General features: G+C 38.0%; 1 protein-coding gene across 3 annotated transcripts in view; it reads left to right on the top strand.

The window, feature by feature from the left end:
* Positions 1–8,927, top strand: part of CCND2 (cyclin D2) — a 37,901-nt gene extending 28,974 nt beyond the window's left edge. Inside the window, exon 6 of one of the 3 annotated variants that reach the window (XM_015871329.2) lies at positions 4,237–8,927. In XM_015871329.2, the coding sequence (XP_015726815.1) occupies positions 4,237–4,392 (156 nt within the window). In that variant the 3' untranslated portion in view covers positions 4,393–8,927. The remainder of the gene's footprint in view (positions 1–4,236) is intronic. The other 2 variants (XM_015871355.2, XM_015871336.2) reach the window with 2 other exon arrangements.
* The last annotated feature ends 5,688 nt before the right edge of the window (positions 8,928–14,615 follow it).

Here is a 14,615-nt window from a genome sequence, read left to right as displayed (position 1 = left end):
AGTAAAATTAGCTGCTTTCCTTATTCTTCATGTTAGAAACAACATCTCTTTTGTGATTTCTCCCCTTCAGTAAAAATGTCAGCTTGAGGCAGAGAGTGAAGCATGGAAAAGTTTAGCTCCAGTGACTGAAACTTAGAGAAGCTGCTAGTAGGAGTATTGCTCATTGTAGAGCTTTACTGGGGTGGATACAGTTGCCTGCTTTCAAGACAGATGTGAGCACAGGGAAGGCTTGATCTGTCCACATGCATGTAGTTTGGTAGCAGAGCTTTTTAGACTCATCATGCTTTGTTTCACCATGATGTTACTCACTATGATTATTTTTCCCAAGGGAACAAACTTGTGGGTTCTGATTACATGCAGGTATCCCAGATGCTCAGATTCAAAACATCTGTTTCTAGTTGAACATTGGTGGCTTTAGCTGGCGTGATCCACATCGCTGAATATTTTTGTCTTCAGTACAGTCAGCATCCCAGCGACTCAATTTTCATGGACTTATTTGAAAAGCCGTTTTTCGCATTTGCTCTTTGACAGATAAATCTTCAAGTAAAGAAGGTTGTTATAGGGCAGTTTCACAAAAAAGAGAGGACATGATATTACAGCGGGCAGTTGTTGACTGCTAACCATTTGCCAAGAAAAATGGACGTTTGTGACACATGAAAGCTAATTGCATGCATCAAGAATGTAGATGCCATCGGTGGAACAGATATTCTGCATTTGGTGTGTTTTTACAAGTCTGACCAGGATGACAAATTGCATACATTAGTATTTCAAACTCACCTGAATAACTTGATATTGTATGGAGAAAGCAGATGTTGCTGGTCAGAGTTTTGCTCTCCAGAATTGCATTTGCATTCTGTATTCTGTTTCTGGGCTGACGTAGTGCTTGTGTGATGTGCCTGCATTAGGTCAGTGCCCAAAACTGCAAGGGCTCTGGATAGAATACTCTTGTTAAAACTCATTCTAGCTAAAACTGTGCTGCTTGGAGGTCCTTGGGAGAAACCCAGTCCTGAACGAGCTCTGACACATGCCAGTGCTTCAGTGAGTTCATCTTATTGATATCTTTTTATATATTTTAGAAGGACACTGTATGGCTGCCCTATAGCATCACTACCTACCTCTCTACACAGTGCAGTATTGACAGTGTCTCAGTCCCAGCACATTACACTGGCACTGTGGGACTGTGTTCATATAGCTGTGGCTTGAGTTTTGTTTTTCTGTTTCTTCTATAACTAAGAGTTCATCAGCCTTTTCTCACATTCCTTTTTTTTTCAGTAACCACATTATTTGACCATCCAACATGCTATCAAGAATGTGGAACATGTGGTAATACTTTAACCATATTGGTTTTTGTCACTGTCTGATTTTAAGCGTGATGAATCCTTCCTATTTGTTCATTCATATCACATGACGGTTGCAGGAGTTGTAATGTATAAGGCTTCCAGATTTGTGTTGCTCTTTCTGCTAAGTTATGTTGTAGAATTTGTAATATAGTGGTCTCAGAGGTTTGGTTATGCATTTTTTGGCTTATAACTTTTCTTTTTTTTTTTAAGCTGTCTTTTCTTCAGTGTTCTCTGTGAAACAGTTATCAATGACTATTCCTAGTGCTGTTAAAATAGCCCAATTCTGCAGGTAAAAGTGTGGGGAGTGTACCCTATACCTCTTCTTCCTGTGCTGCTGAAATCTCTTTTCTTCTCTGGAATGTGCTCAGAGGATGGTGCTGCTGGAATATTTGGGGCTGTATAGTTAGTTCCCTTGTTGTGGATAGTATATTATTTCCCTCCACAGCATCCAGCTACAGAGCAGTGGGATTAAAGTTTGAGTGCATTGTTCAGAGTACAATATTCTTGTTTGGAGCCTTAACTCAGAGATGGTTCTTTCTTGCTTATTCAGTGAAGACTTTTTAAAGGAAAAAGCAGTAATGGCATGAATTGATGGCCTGTGCCGCGCATGTTGCAATGTGCATTTTGGAAGCTGTACTGTTCAAATTTTGATACTTCTTTTGTTCTGGACCTTTCTTTATTGCTTTTACACAAGTAAATACACCTTTCTTTTGCCTTTGTCTTGAGGTGCCAAATACATGACTCATACAGTGATAGGGCACCGCATGTTTTTGGGAACCTCAAATCCTTCAGTTTTATGTGGTGAATTGAGTTGGTGAAAAACTCATGTGTTTCTGTCTGTGTTGCACTGGTATAGTACAAGTTGGTAGTGTCAAGAGAAAAACACAGTATTGTTTTAGTGAAAACCTGCTCAAATCACTTAACTTTCCATAGGGGAGTGCAAATATACCCCACTCTTCATTTTTTTACAAGAGCATCAAGGAGCACTGAGTTCTTGCTCAAGGCAGCACGAATGAGCAAGAACAGGTAAAATATTAAGATCTGGAAAAATTAATAAATGTAGAGTTAGTGTTGTACAGCCTAGGTGTGTTCAGCTTGTGGGCCTGGACTGCTAGTGGTGCAACTCCACAAAACCATAAACTTCTAAGGTTATTACTTTATGTTAGAGATATTTTTCATGAGTCAGTTGCACATGGCTTTACCGCGGGCTGTGCTGTGCAGGAGATGATATTGCTGTGGAGGGAATGGTGCAATGCAACACCAACTCTGCCTCTTGCACCCACCACAGTGTACTCTGTTGAATCGAAACCTGTGCATATTACACATTACATGTGCTTGCGCCAGTTGACAAGTAAAATGCCGTGATTACCAGTAACAGTATTTCAGCTTACCTACGCGTGCACACATGCCTGTGAAGACATGCATTTTTCTTATTAAGCAGACGTGTAAGTTTTCTTATTTAATTATTAAACTTGGCTTTGTGTTACTTTGCAAAATAATAAGGTAACACATTAATTGCAGAAGAAATATCCAAAATACTTGTGTATATGCTGGATTTAGCTGAGGCAGTGTTAAGAGGACATCGATGTTCTGGTTGTTCCTGAGTGACTGGAAAACACCTATGGCTGGGCCTGGCTGGGATTGCTGGTGGAAGAGCTGCCACCATGGTGGTGTGGCAGGGGATGGAGTGAAACCAGGATGGCTGGCTTGAAATGGGAAAGGGTTTAGTGCATAACACGTGATATCATGCAGAAGGCTATAAAGCTGTGGGGAGTTGGCTGGGGGCAACTGCTGCATGGAAATTGATTGGGTGTTGGTCAGGGGCTTGTGAGACACTGTTAAGAATCGGGCTGTTGATCAGCAAACAGTTGTATACTTAGGTGGGTGCCGGTAGTTAGATGGCAAGTAGTTGCTCTGTGGATATATAGAGAGATAAATATCATTGTGGTTTTATTTCTGTTTTCTGTTTTATTAAATACTTTCCATCTCAGCCCGCAAATTCTGTTTTGTTTCCAATTCTCTCCCTCATCCCACTTCAGGGAGGAATGAATGAACAGCTGTGTGGTGCTTAGTTGTCTGCTGAATTAAACCACAACAGTGTGGTGCTGACAAATGTTGTAATTTTCAATATCTTAAGCTCACGAAAAGTTCAAAATATTTTGTGATATATTTTAAATCAGTTTTGTGAATGCCTCATCCCTGGGGGCATTCAAGGCCAGGCTGGATGTCTCTCTGAACAGCCTGTACTAGTGGTTAGCAACCCTGCCTACAGCAGTGGGGTTGAAACTAGATGCTCTTTTAGGTCCTTTTCAATCCTGGCCATTTTATCATTCTGCGATTCTATGATTCTATCTTACTAGAGAAAAATATCCCTTACTTCACAATTATACATGACTCTTGTCATTGGTTTTTATAGCAGTACATACATTTGTGAACAACTGTTCTGAAAGGTGAAGAAAAGGAAGAGTAAAATTTCATCAAAAATTTCTGATGAGCACCTTGAGAACTGCAACTGCTTCTCTTGAACCATACAACAGTGCATTAGTTTCACAAAAACAAGGTTAAATATTGCACTAGCTTTATGTTATTATTGCTTTCTTCTTTATGTTTTATAAAAAACATGAAAATAATACAAGATGTTTTGTTACATATATATAACTATATTATGTACTTTATATACAGCCCAAGATAATTCCTTGGCGTTCAGTGTAGTCTATGGAAACCAAAAGGTTGGATGACCGTGATTTAATCCAAGGGAGTTTGTAAACAATGTTAATCGCTGAGAATTTAAGGTTATTTTGTGTCACAGCAGATACTTATTTCCTGCTCTTTAAACTTCATAAGTTCAGTATGGAAAAAGTATAACTAACATATCAATTTGCTTTTTATGTCCTAGGACTGCCTTAAAGCTTGTCAAGAACAGATTGAGTCGGTGCTAGTAAGCAATCTTAGGCAAGTCCGGCAGCAACAACAACAAAGCAATCCTTCTAAGACCATTGAGGAACTGGACCAGGCCAGCACTCCAACAGATGTGAGAGATATCAACCTGTGAGGACATCAGCACAGAAAGTCAGGCTTGTTCTCCTACCCCTTTTATTTTTGTTAGTGTTTTTAGATTTATTTTTTTCATCTACTCCCACGTAGAGCATATTTAAAGCTCTTTTAGGTGAAAAAAACTGAATAATGAAAAAAAACATTTGGTGCCCATGATGTTCTACAGAAGGGAATCCCGCAGTGTATTTGGTAATTATTATTTGATTATGTATCAGTGATATTAAATGCTTATAAAAGCATACAGAGTAGCTAGGTAAATGTAAGCCTGCATTTGTGGGAAGAGTGTACTTGTCTGTGTATTACAACCTACTGCACACACCCCCTTTTTAAATTTAAGAAAGGAATAGTGTGTGTGATTTTACGGCTTGACTAGATTGCAAAGCAGTAGAAGAGGGGCTAGGGCAATGTGGGAAAAGGTCCCTGAAGCAACGGAACCATTTTCAATGCAGAAGAGATTTGCTGATCTGTCACCTCTGTTAATAGTCAGAAGTGTTTGTTGGATCTTTGTATGTTAGTTTTGTTTACTCTTGCTGTCTGTGGTAGCTGCTACTTAAGAAAGAAGATGCTTTATTTTGCCAGCTAGAAGAGAAGGTGGTTTTTTTTTGTTTTATTTTGCTTTAAATTCCCCTCTCCCCTCTGACTTTTTCTACTTCTCCTTCAGAAGTGGTTCATTCTAAACACAGCAGCATCTTTGGCATAAGGGCAGTCCCTTTTACCCAACTGTGGGCCAAGCCAATAAATGGGGGAAATGCAACAATTAATTTTGACCAGTCGGCTAATCAGACCACCTCTGAACTTTGGATTGCAAGATGCAGTGGATCATCTGTGAAAAAGCATTATGTTCCTTTACAGAGATAATGTTTCATATCCGTGTTAACTTTTGGCAGCTCTTCAACTTCGTGTAAAGATAATTAAATGATGCTGTGTTCATGTTCCTCTTTAATGTATACTCACTGTGTTAAGGAAGATGAGATTTGGTGTGAGACCTATCTACCCAGCTTCCTCCACTTTCCCCGTCATGCTTTTTGAGCATTTCAATAACTCTGTTGATCCACAGTGAACATTATTGTAAATCATTTCATTCAAAAAGCACTTTGAAAATTGTTCCTAAGGGATTAAATGAAATGGTTTATGACAATTTTGCCAAGGAAGAAAAAAAAAAAAAAAANAAAAAAAAAGACACAAAAGCAAAAGCATATAGCTTTTTATAGTCAATATTCTCCAGTATCTGGTGTACTTTACTTTTTTAGTTGTGGTATTTCTGGAAATACCAGCACCTGCTTCAGGTGACATTCCCGTCATGACATTCCGGAAAAAGGCCTCATTAATTTGTATTGTTCAGTGTCACAGAAGGATCTGAATACCACCTGTATGTTATCCATGGACAATGAAAGAAAATTTGCTGGTGCAAAAGACAGAAGTGGCAAACGGTGAGGTTTGAGACTTGGATTTTAATTACAAAGGTGTATTCAGTGTACTTGAATTTATTTTACTGCTCCATCTGTAATGAAGAGGCATTTAGTTGGCAAAGGAGTTGGAGCAATTTGGTTTTTGGTGGGTTTTTTTTTTTGTTTTTTTTTTTTTTTTGCACAATTGTATTAACAGTTTGCAAATATACAGAATGAAGTTGTTGGTTGCAATGTTAATGGTTGCAATTTTCAGACAAAGTCCAGAAAGAACATGCTACTTTAAAGAATATTATATGGAATGGACTCAGCTGCGTTTGGCTAGATGAGGGTAGAAGATGGAGTAAAGTTTTGGTTATTTTGTTTGGGTTTTGTTTTGTTCTTTTTTTTTTTTTCTTTTTTTTTGTGCGCTGCTAAGAAGCTATGATTTGTTTCATTCTTATTCACATTAACAGTACTTAGCTGTATTGTTTCACTGAGTGTGCTGCTATTTTATAAACGTTTTTATAATATATTATTTTACTGCTTAAATTTCAAATCCTGAAGTAGATGGTTAAGTGGAGATATGATGAATTCTTTGATTTACTGGAAATGCCCTGTACAGGTTGGGTTGTTTTGTTTTTTTTTTCCTAATAGTGTGTTCATTATTTACTTTTATTTTCTTTTTTTCTTTCTTTTCTTTTTTTTTTTTTTCCTTCCTGATCACATCCTGCAAAGATGGTATACTTACCTCAGGTTTACTGGACAAGATAAAAATGGTTCCCATTTTCACAATACCTCACAACATGACAGTTACTTATTCCCTGCTGAAAGCCTCAGCAGAGCTATCGGTGCAGGTGTCTGCTTAGGGCTTGTGCTTTGGTCAGCGGAACACAGTTGCACTGGCTGCGTTGGGGAAAAAATTGCAGCAAGCAGGGGCCTTGGCTCCCTTACGGTTTTTCATAGTGGAAAAAATGCATTGGTCCAAGGGCATATCCAGGAGCAGCTCTCATGCCTCCAGACCCTAATCCTGGACACGTGGATGATGTATATGGTGACTACACCTCCCCTCGAGGTGCCCACACATGCACAGGTACTGTGTGGCTCCCACAAGCTATTAGGTGGGCAGCAGGACAGCAGCCAGGATGGCCGCTCTCAGAGTCTTGCTGTTCAGAATGACCAGCTCTGCCTCACAGCCCATGTGAACAACCTGGCCCAGCTGCCTACTGTGCCTCAGCGGTCAGGTGTCAGCTCTTTCCCTACCTTCTCTGAGTCCTGAGCCATAGTGCTCAAAACTGCTGCTCTGTGTGCAGAAGTATCCGTCTGGTAAAGTGCCAACAATCACTGATCCTTGTGAGACTTGAGGGCTCAATTGCTCTTCCCCCAGGTGGCTTCAGGGCCACAGCAGCTATACAAAGGAGCATTACACCTCACAGCTTGCCCGAGCAGGTTTCAAGCAGCTGTGTTGCTGGAAAATGGTAACTGGATGGCTTTGTTCTGACAGTGGCTTTTCACACTGAAAGCACATAAAATTCAGCAACTGCATCACGTTTAAATGAAATATAGTTAATTTTTGGAAGCATTGTGATTAGCAAGACTCCAGAGCCACATGCAGCACACTCATGAGGTAATATTCCCTGAGAGATCAGATAACTTTCTGGAGGCTTTTGCATGCGCAAGTTTTTATGCTAATGATAATGGAGAAGCATGAAGACTGTGGGCAAAACGTTGCCTGTGCTTGGTATTAGTATGGCTTCATATAGAAAGCATGGGCATATGCGTGGGCTCTGCTCCTCTCAGTTGTGCCAGGTAGCATGGCTGAGTATAGAGAGGAGAAGTAGCTGTGAGAACTGCCTTGCTCTTGAGAATTACAGGAAGTTTTCTGCCATCTTTAAATGGCCATCAGGATGTTGGCTGCTAGGCCCTCTGGAAACACAACCAAGTCAGTGGACTGAGGTGCTCGCTATTTTGCCCTGACAGGTTTACTTGGGAGCAGGGGATGAAGGGCTGGCCCTCTGTTCTGCAGTGTCCATGTCCACCACGTGGCTCCCCATTGAGGCTTCTCTCTGCTGTGTCACCCCATGCATGGGCTGTACATTCACAGTTTCATAGATTTCACTAGAAATACGTAAGTGTTGTGGCTCTCACACCTCACTGCAGCTGCAGGGGCAAGTAGTAGGCAAAAGAGCTGGTTTGGAAGTGGCAGCATCATTGTGTAACAGAGACTTGTCCACTGCAGAGCGGGCTTATGCAACCTTTGTGAGTGCTGGGAGCATCATCCACTGCAGTGGCGTTCTTTAAAAGTATATGACATTCTTGTAAAGAACATGAATAGTCTCACAGTAGCATTCATAACAAAAATACTCCATAGTGCCCCTTTTAGAAGATGTTAAAAAAATATTATTGCAAATGAGATGTAAGATTTTTTCCCTGAATTGCAGATACCATGAAAGTTTCCTGTGGGTTAATTAATAAAAAACAAACTACTGCTGATGTGCCAGATGATTGACATAACTGAGTAAAGCATTTGTCTCAGTTATTTGTTATTGGTATTTTGATCTTCTCCCTCCAATGAATGTCGAGTAGGAGCACCTCATAAACATTTTATTTGTATGAAAAAGGAAAATAGTGTATTAGATTTTCAGTGATTTATGTGGATGTCTCTTAAGTACTCAGTGAACCATATGGCCACTGGATTTTTTCCACTATGTTCATTAGTATTTTCTCATGTACCTCAGAAATCACTCTCAGTTGCACAGTTCCTGTTCTCAAACTCTTTTTTTTTTTTTTTTTTTTTTTTTTTTTTTTTTTTTGCTTTAACGAGTGTGATGCAATATCAAGTCAGCTATTCTCTCACAATATGTTCTTAAAGAGTTATGGATGTTTATATGGTCAGGGAATGCTAGAAAGTGTGGTAGTAGACATGATCAGTGTAAACAAAAGTATTTAGAAAGTATATGAGATTATTTTGGATGGATAAGACTCTGATACAGTATAGTCTTGATTACCTTTTAAAAGGTCTTCTCTGTTCAGTGTTGTCCTTTTTATTAATAATCTGTTGTTTTGACTAGTTTCAAGATGGTTTTAAGAAAAGTGTTCTGGCGGAATTAGGTATGCTGTATAGACAATAAACTCACCTTGACCTAAATTTGCGTGTCTTGTTTTTATTGATTCAGAGTGCAAAAGACAATGTGATTCTACAGATTTTTATCTAGATAGATCATGTAACCAGGCATATAAAATGAGAACTGTCAAATTCTTCAGTCACAGAAGTTTTCCTCTAGAACATCGTGTATCATTAATGGGTAAATTCTGATGTGTTTCTTCTGTGAAAAGAAGAGATTTAAGGAGAACGAAGTCCTAAAAGTGGTAAGTTTCTAGATTAAAATATTTTTTGGAAATTAAAATGAACTGGTGGAAAAGTCTTTGTAAGTGCATGCGAGTGCGCATTTTTGCAGCCAATTTAAATTTTACTTAAATCTCCAATTATTTGTTGTATTTAAAAGTCAACTGTAACATTACGTAGTTTTTCTTCTTATAAGTTTTGAGCAAATGGTGATTGAAAGGGGTTTTATGGTGAAGCTGGTGAAGGCGATGGGGAGAAATGACCCTCTGTGCTTCCAGACTCCTTGCTTAGTGTGTGATGAGGAGACAGGGTACTTAACTCTCTCCCAGTTTCATGTCTCATGCAAATGCACACGTAACATTTGTGGCTTGAAATCAGTATCTCTTGCTCCACAACACTGTAAGAAGGCACCACCTCTTTTCTGCTGTGTTTATGGCTTTTGAGTGTGCTTGGGTAGAGCAAAGAGGCACTGAAAAATGAAGGTATTTTGGCATGGAAAAAAAAGTAGCAGCATCATAAACTGAATAATACTATAGACAAAAATAGTCAACTGAAGAGAAAGAAAAGGAAGAAAAAAAAAAAGATCCATTGAACAAGGAGAACAAAAAATACTTAGATGAATAAAATGTGTTCCAAAAATGGAGAAAAAAAAAAAATAGGACTAAAAAAAAAATGTAAGAGCAAATAGAAGAAAAAAATTATTGATGGTATGGAAAATACGATCTAAGTAATGAGGTATGAATCAGGAGAGACAGACCTTTCTAATAAAATTATCATGCAAAACTGGAGCAATGGATTCAGGCAAGGTCTTCTAAAACTTCCTTGGAGAGTGACTCTCAGCCTTTTGTTTCACCAGTTACCAGCACCAAAGATAGAGATTTTAAAGCATAGTTATTCCTCATTTTCCTCTGATCACCATTTTAACATTACCAACCTGCAGCATTTCATAGACATAACTAAGAGTCAAAGCACTGGAATATGTAAGAGTTGATCTTTCAACTTCTATTTGCAGTGTAAAGCTCAAGTGATGCCCACTGATCTTATTTCAGGTCTTGTAGAGTTAATTCTTTTCCCTCTGCAGTGTTCAGTGTTCTACTGAAGCTTCGGTGATGTGCTCTGCAGCTTTGTGTTTTAAGAAGCTTTACTAAATCTAGATTCAGCAGAAGAGAGATTCTGTGTTGTAGCTTAAATAAATCTGTGCTGAAAATGAGCTGTTGGATATAGCGTGCAGAATTTAAAACTCAGGTTAATTGGACAAAAGCCTATTTGCTTTCTTTAGAGAAAGCTGGCTGAATGCCGAGAAGCCACACGTGATAGGGTTAAGTTCTGTTACATGGCCCGTTTGTATCATAGTCTTCTTACCATCAGTAAACAATTTCTTACATGATGATCCTGTATGTTACAGAAGGGCAGCCTGAAGACTTTAAGGAGGGGTAGCATAGCAAAATCATGATCTAAAACAGCTGTATGCTAGACTTACCTTTGTGTTTAAGAAAATTATGGAGGCAGAGGGAAGAAAGTTTTAGTATTGAGATTTCAGGGGAAAAAAAGAATAAAAGCAATTCCTCAGTGTTTCCAATCTCAGCATATGAATTAGATTGTTAAATACTTTAGGAAATCTTTCTAAGGGGATTGCAAATGTAATGTCTTTCTAAGCACAGTGTTTAGCTTCATGTTTCAAAGATACCCTTCATGCTTGTTTCAGAAGTTTTTTCAAACACTTCTGTTGCTATTGCTATATTTTTAATCTATGGAATTATGTTATCACTCTTCATTTTACACTGCTCTAAAGAAGCAAAAAGCTCTACAAATCAAATGCAACCAGTGCAGACAGAGTTAAATTCTATTCCTGCTAAAGGCTATGGGAGCTCCACTGTTGAATTAATATAGGTTTATAATTTTCTCACTAACTTCAGTTCATTTGTGTCTTGTACCATAAATTACCAGTTACATCAATAAATGCAAAAGTGGTGTAAAGACAACTAGAATCTCTGATATGTCTCAACAAGTTGTTTGTTTGTTTTGTTTTTTGGTTTTTTTTCAACAGAAAACATTAAGATCTAGGTTCTGAGAGTTGTAAAGTACACCTTTTGTCAATGACAATCTAGATAGTAAGATAGAAGATGCATAGAAAAGAAACAGGTTAGGAAAGAGTATAGCCTTGCTCGTGCATCTGACTATTGCTGATAGTTTGTATATTTACAGGTGCTTGCAGCCATAAATGTAGAGTAGTTTTTAGAGAAATTATATGGTAGCAGATACATTAAACCAACAGCTATTAAGAAGTTAAAATAAGTAAAAGCTGAGAAACTTCTCACTAAGAGCTGTGTTTGTAATATGCAGGGCAGAGGGGAGCTTCTCTTTGTTCTGCTGCAACTTGCTTACAGAATCAGGCTAATGTGCAGTACAGTAAATAAGAAAAAAAAAAAGGGAAAATGTCTCCTTAAATGTCTGCCCTTTAGCGGAAATGATGTGCTGATAGCTCATTAATAACAATGTTTCCCTAAAAATAAACCAGGATGCAATTTTAGCTATTTAAAAATGTAACATGTAGAAACTACTGAAGAATTAGGACAGGCCAGTGAAGGAGAAAGGTCATCAGACTGGCTGTATTTGGGAACTAGAGTTGCTCAGAGTATTTGGTAATGCTTCTTAGAGCAAGATCTCTAGTTTTTCTAGCTGCAAACAAAGTCCCTGAAGAGCAAAAGACTGACCTTTCTCATTATTAGGTTTTTCAGCGCCCGAGCAGAATTGTGAATGGGACAAAACTTACTGGAGGATAAGCAATGAATTCAGTACCTGTTATAAGCATATCCAAACAGAATTAGTTTCCCTCCATTCTTCCCGCTTCCTCCTCACTAAAAAGATTTTTACTTAAGTTTCTTTAGATTTGCTTCTTACACATGGTAAAGTATTCATCTTACTGGAGTGCCCTGTCAGTATTACATGTTTTCCCAAGTTTAGTTATTAAGACTTGGTCTTACAAAACAGAAATTTGCAGTAGAAATCTTTAAAATTTGAATGTGATTCTTCTTGATAGCTAGCAGCACTGGAGTGAAAGATTAAATATATAATGTAAGTAACGTGTGGAACTCCAATAGGTACCTAACTTGAACTGCAAAACTTGAGGGTGCAAATTTCATGAGGGCCACTAGATGACAGTAATGTAACCGGCAGCTGCAACAACTCTTGGAGCTCGTGGAGGAAATACTGTTAAACAGCCGTCTGGGAAGCAAAGTGTTAGCCTGAAACCTCTCGCTCACCTTAGAGCTCACCTGGACGCTTTCATCAGCCAGAAAGCATGCAACCATGGCCTTGAGCTTCCACAGGTCAAGGTTTATACAGATTGGCTTGCAGTGCTGTTGTAGAAGTGCTGAAGGTTTTCTGTTCAGCAGGACAGTCACACAGATCTGCAGGTGGTGTATCACAATTAAAGCTATCTAAAAACAATCAAACACGTTCCTAAGAGCAATTAAAATATAAGGGCTGCTCCCAAAGTAATGCCTCATATTTTATTATGTTGGCCTAGTACATCAAAGGCAGATGGTGGGGAGATAGCAGTGGAGATTGAACCTTCCCACCAATATTCCATTAAATTTTGTTGCCATGAGGAATGGATGGCAGCAGAAGAGCAATCTAGCATTATGACGTCTGACATGGGATTGTGTATGAAGCAAAGTGTAGAACAATTCCTCCATGCAGAAGGAAATGCACCCATTGACATTCGTGGATGGTTACTGAATGTTTGCAGAGATCAAACAGTGGTACTTGAGAAGGTTATTAGGAAGGAAGAGGATAATTTCAGTGTAAGTTTCTGCATGGCTGGTGTCTTTGTAAGAGCAGGATGCAAGATCAGATCCAAAATGAGGAGGAAATACAGCTCAGCTGTTGACTTCTGTTTCATATTTCTAGTAGCAAGCTGTTATTCGAGAGGAATAACTTTCCTTGGATTGCCAATATTTTCTAATGTTAGTGTTATTAATATTTCTAATGTTATTTCTAATGTTAGTGTTATTAATATTTTCTAATGTTACTCAAGGGGAAATGGTTTTAAGTTAAAAGAGGGAAGATTTAGGTTGGATGTTAGGGGGAAGTTCTTCACTAGGAGAGTGGTTAGGCCCTGGAACAGGCTGCCCAGGGAGGTTGTGGATGCCCCGTCCTTGGAGGTGTTCAAGNAGGTTGGGTGGCCCTGCCAGGCAGGGGGGTTGGAACTACATGATCCTTGAGGTCCCTTCCAACCCGGGTCATTCTGTGATTCTGTGTTATGCAATACACATGATAATGATTTCAGTATATAGTCAACATTGTTGAAATTTATTTTTTAATAAGTTACCCATTTAAAAAAGAATAATAATAATTTACAGCTCCACAAAAATTTTTTCTTCCTAAGATGATTTCCACAAAACACTATTCCTCATCTGATAAGCTTTCTTCTTGTTTTAGCAGTTATGCTTTATAAACATTTTGTTTCACTGAGTCAATTTACAACACAGGCCCATAATCATAGACTGACATGTGCCACAGCAGATCTGAGAAACACCTGGAGAGGATAAAAATAAAGAAAGGTAAAACACTCAGGAAATAAAAAAATACATGCTGTGAAGATGAAGAAGACGTCAACAAAGAGAAGATGATTAAACAGTAGAAAAGGAAACATGAATTGTTTTTAATGGTGATACAACCGAAATAGGTCAGACCCGAGTCATTTGGCATCAGATCATTCAGAATCTAGACATGTCACTAATATTTATCATGTGGTTTAAGCTTCTAGAAAATAAAAAAATATATTTTAGCTTTCAATTATATATATATATATATATAAAATATATATATATATATATATAATATATATATATAATATATATATATAATATTATATATATATTATATATAATCATATAGTTTTTTTGTTTTGTTTTGGGTTTTTTTTTTGTTTTTTTGGTGTGTGTTATAAAAAAAAACAAATCAGTTTCAAAGTTAGGTCAAATCTCTGGCAACCCAGAATCATTTTTTTTACATGACTCATTTATTCTATTATGTTGTGAAATCCTATTGCAAAGACACTCAGTTGTCTGACCAACTAATATTATGGTCAATTAGACTGTCTGTAAACCATAAAACTTGAGATAATTGAAGGGAAAATGATTATCTTTGGTTGCCTCTTCTGTTACTTTGTCATATCAACCTCAGTTAGATCATTGTTCAGTGTTAAAGAATACATCTTCCCTATAGTATCCTTGCAGATTGCCAAGATGCATATGTGCTTTTTCATAAATGTTTTGTTTTTTTGTTTTTTGGTTTTTTTTCTTTTTTTCCAAAAACAGGAGGTTGGAAAGGAATGGCAAAACAAATCTCTATTTTCCTAAGACTTCCCTGCTTTTGCTTTGCTTACTTACACTAGGGAAAGCGAGAGTCTGAATGGGAAACTTCAGCAACTGAATAAAGAATCCCTTTACTCAGGCAGGGAGCAAAACACAGGCAAAAAGAATG

This window comes from Coturnix japonica, chromosome 1, assembly GCF_001577835.2.
Source record: "Coturnix japonica isolate 7356 chromosome 1, Coturnix japonica 2.1, whole genome shotgun sequence".
Taxonomy (NCBI): Eukaryota; Metazoa; Chordata; class Aves; order Galliformes; family Phasianidae; genus Coturnix; species Coturnix japonica.
Note: the sequence above shows the minus strand (reverse complement) of the source record. Positions and strands in the feature narration are given on the sequence as shown.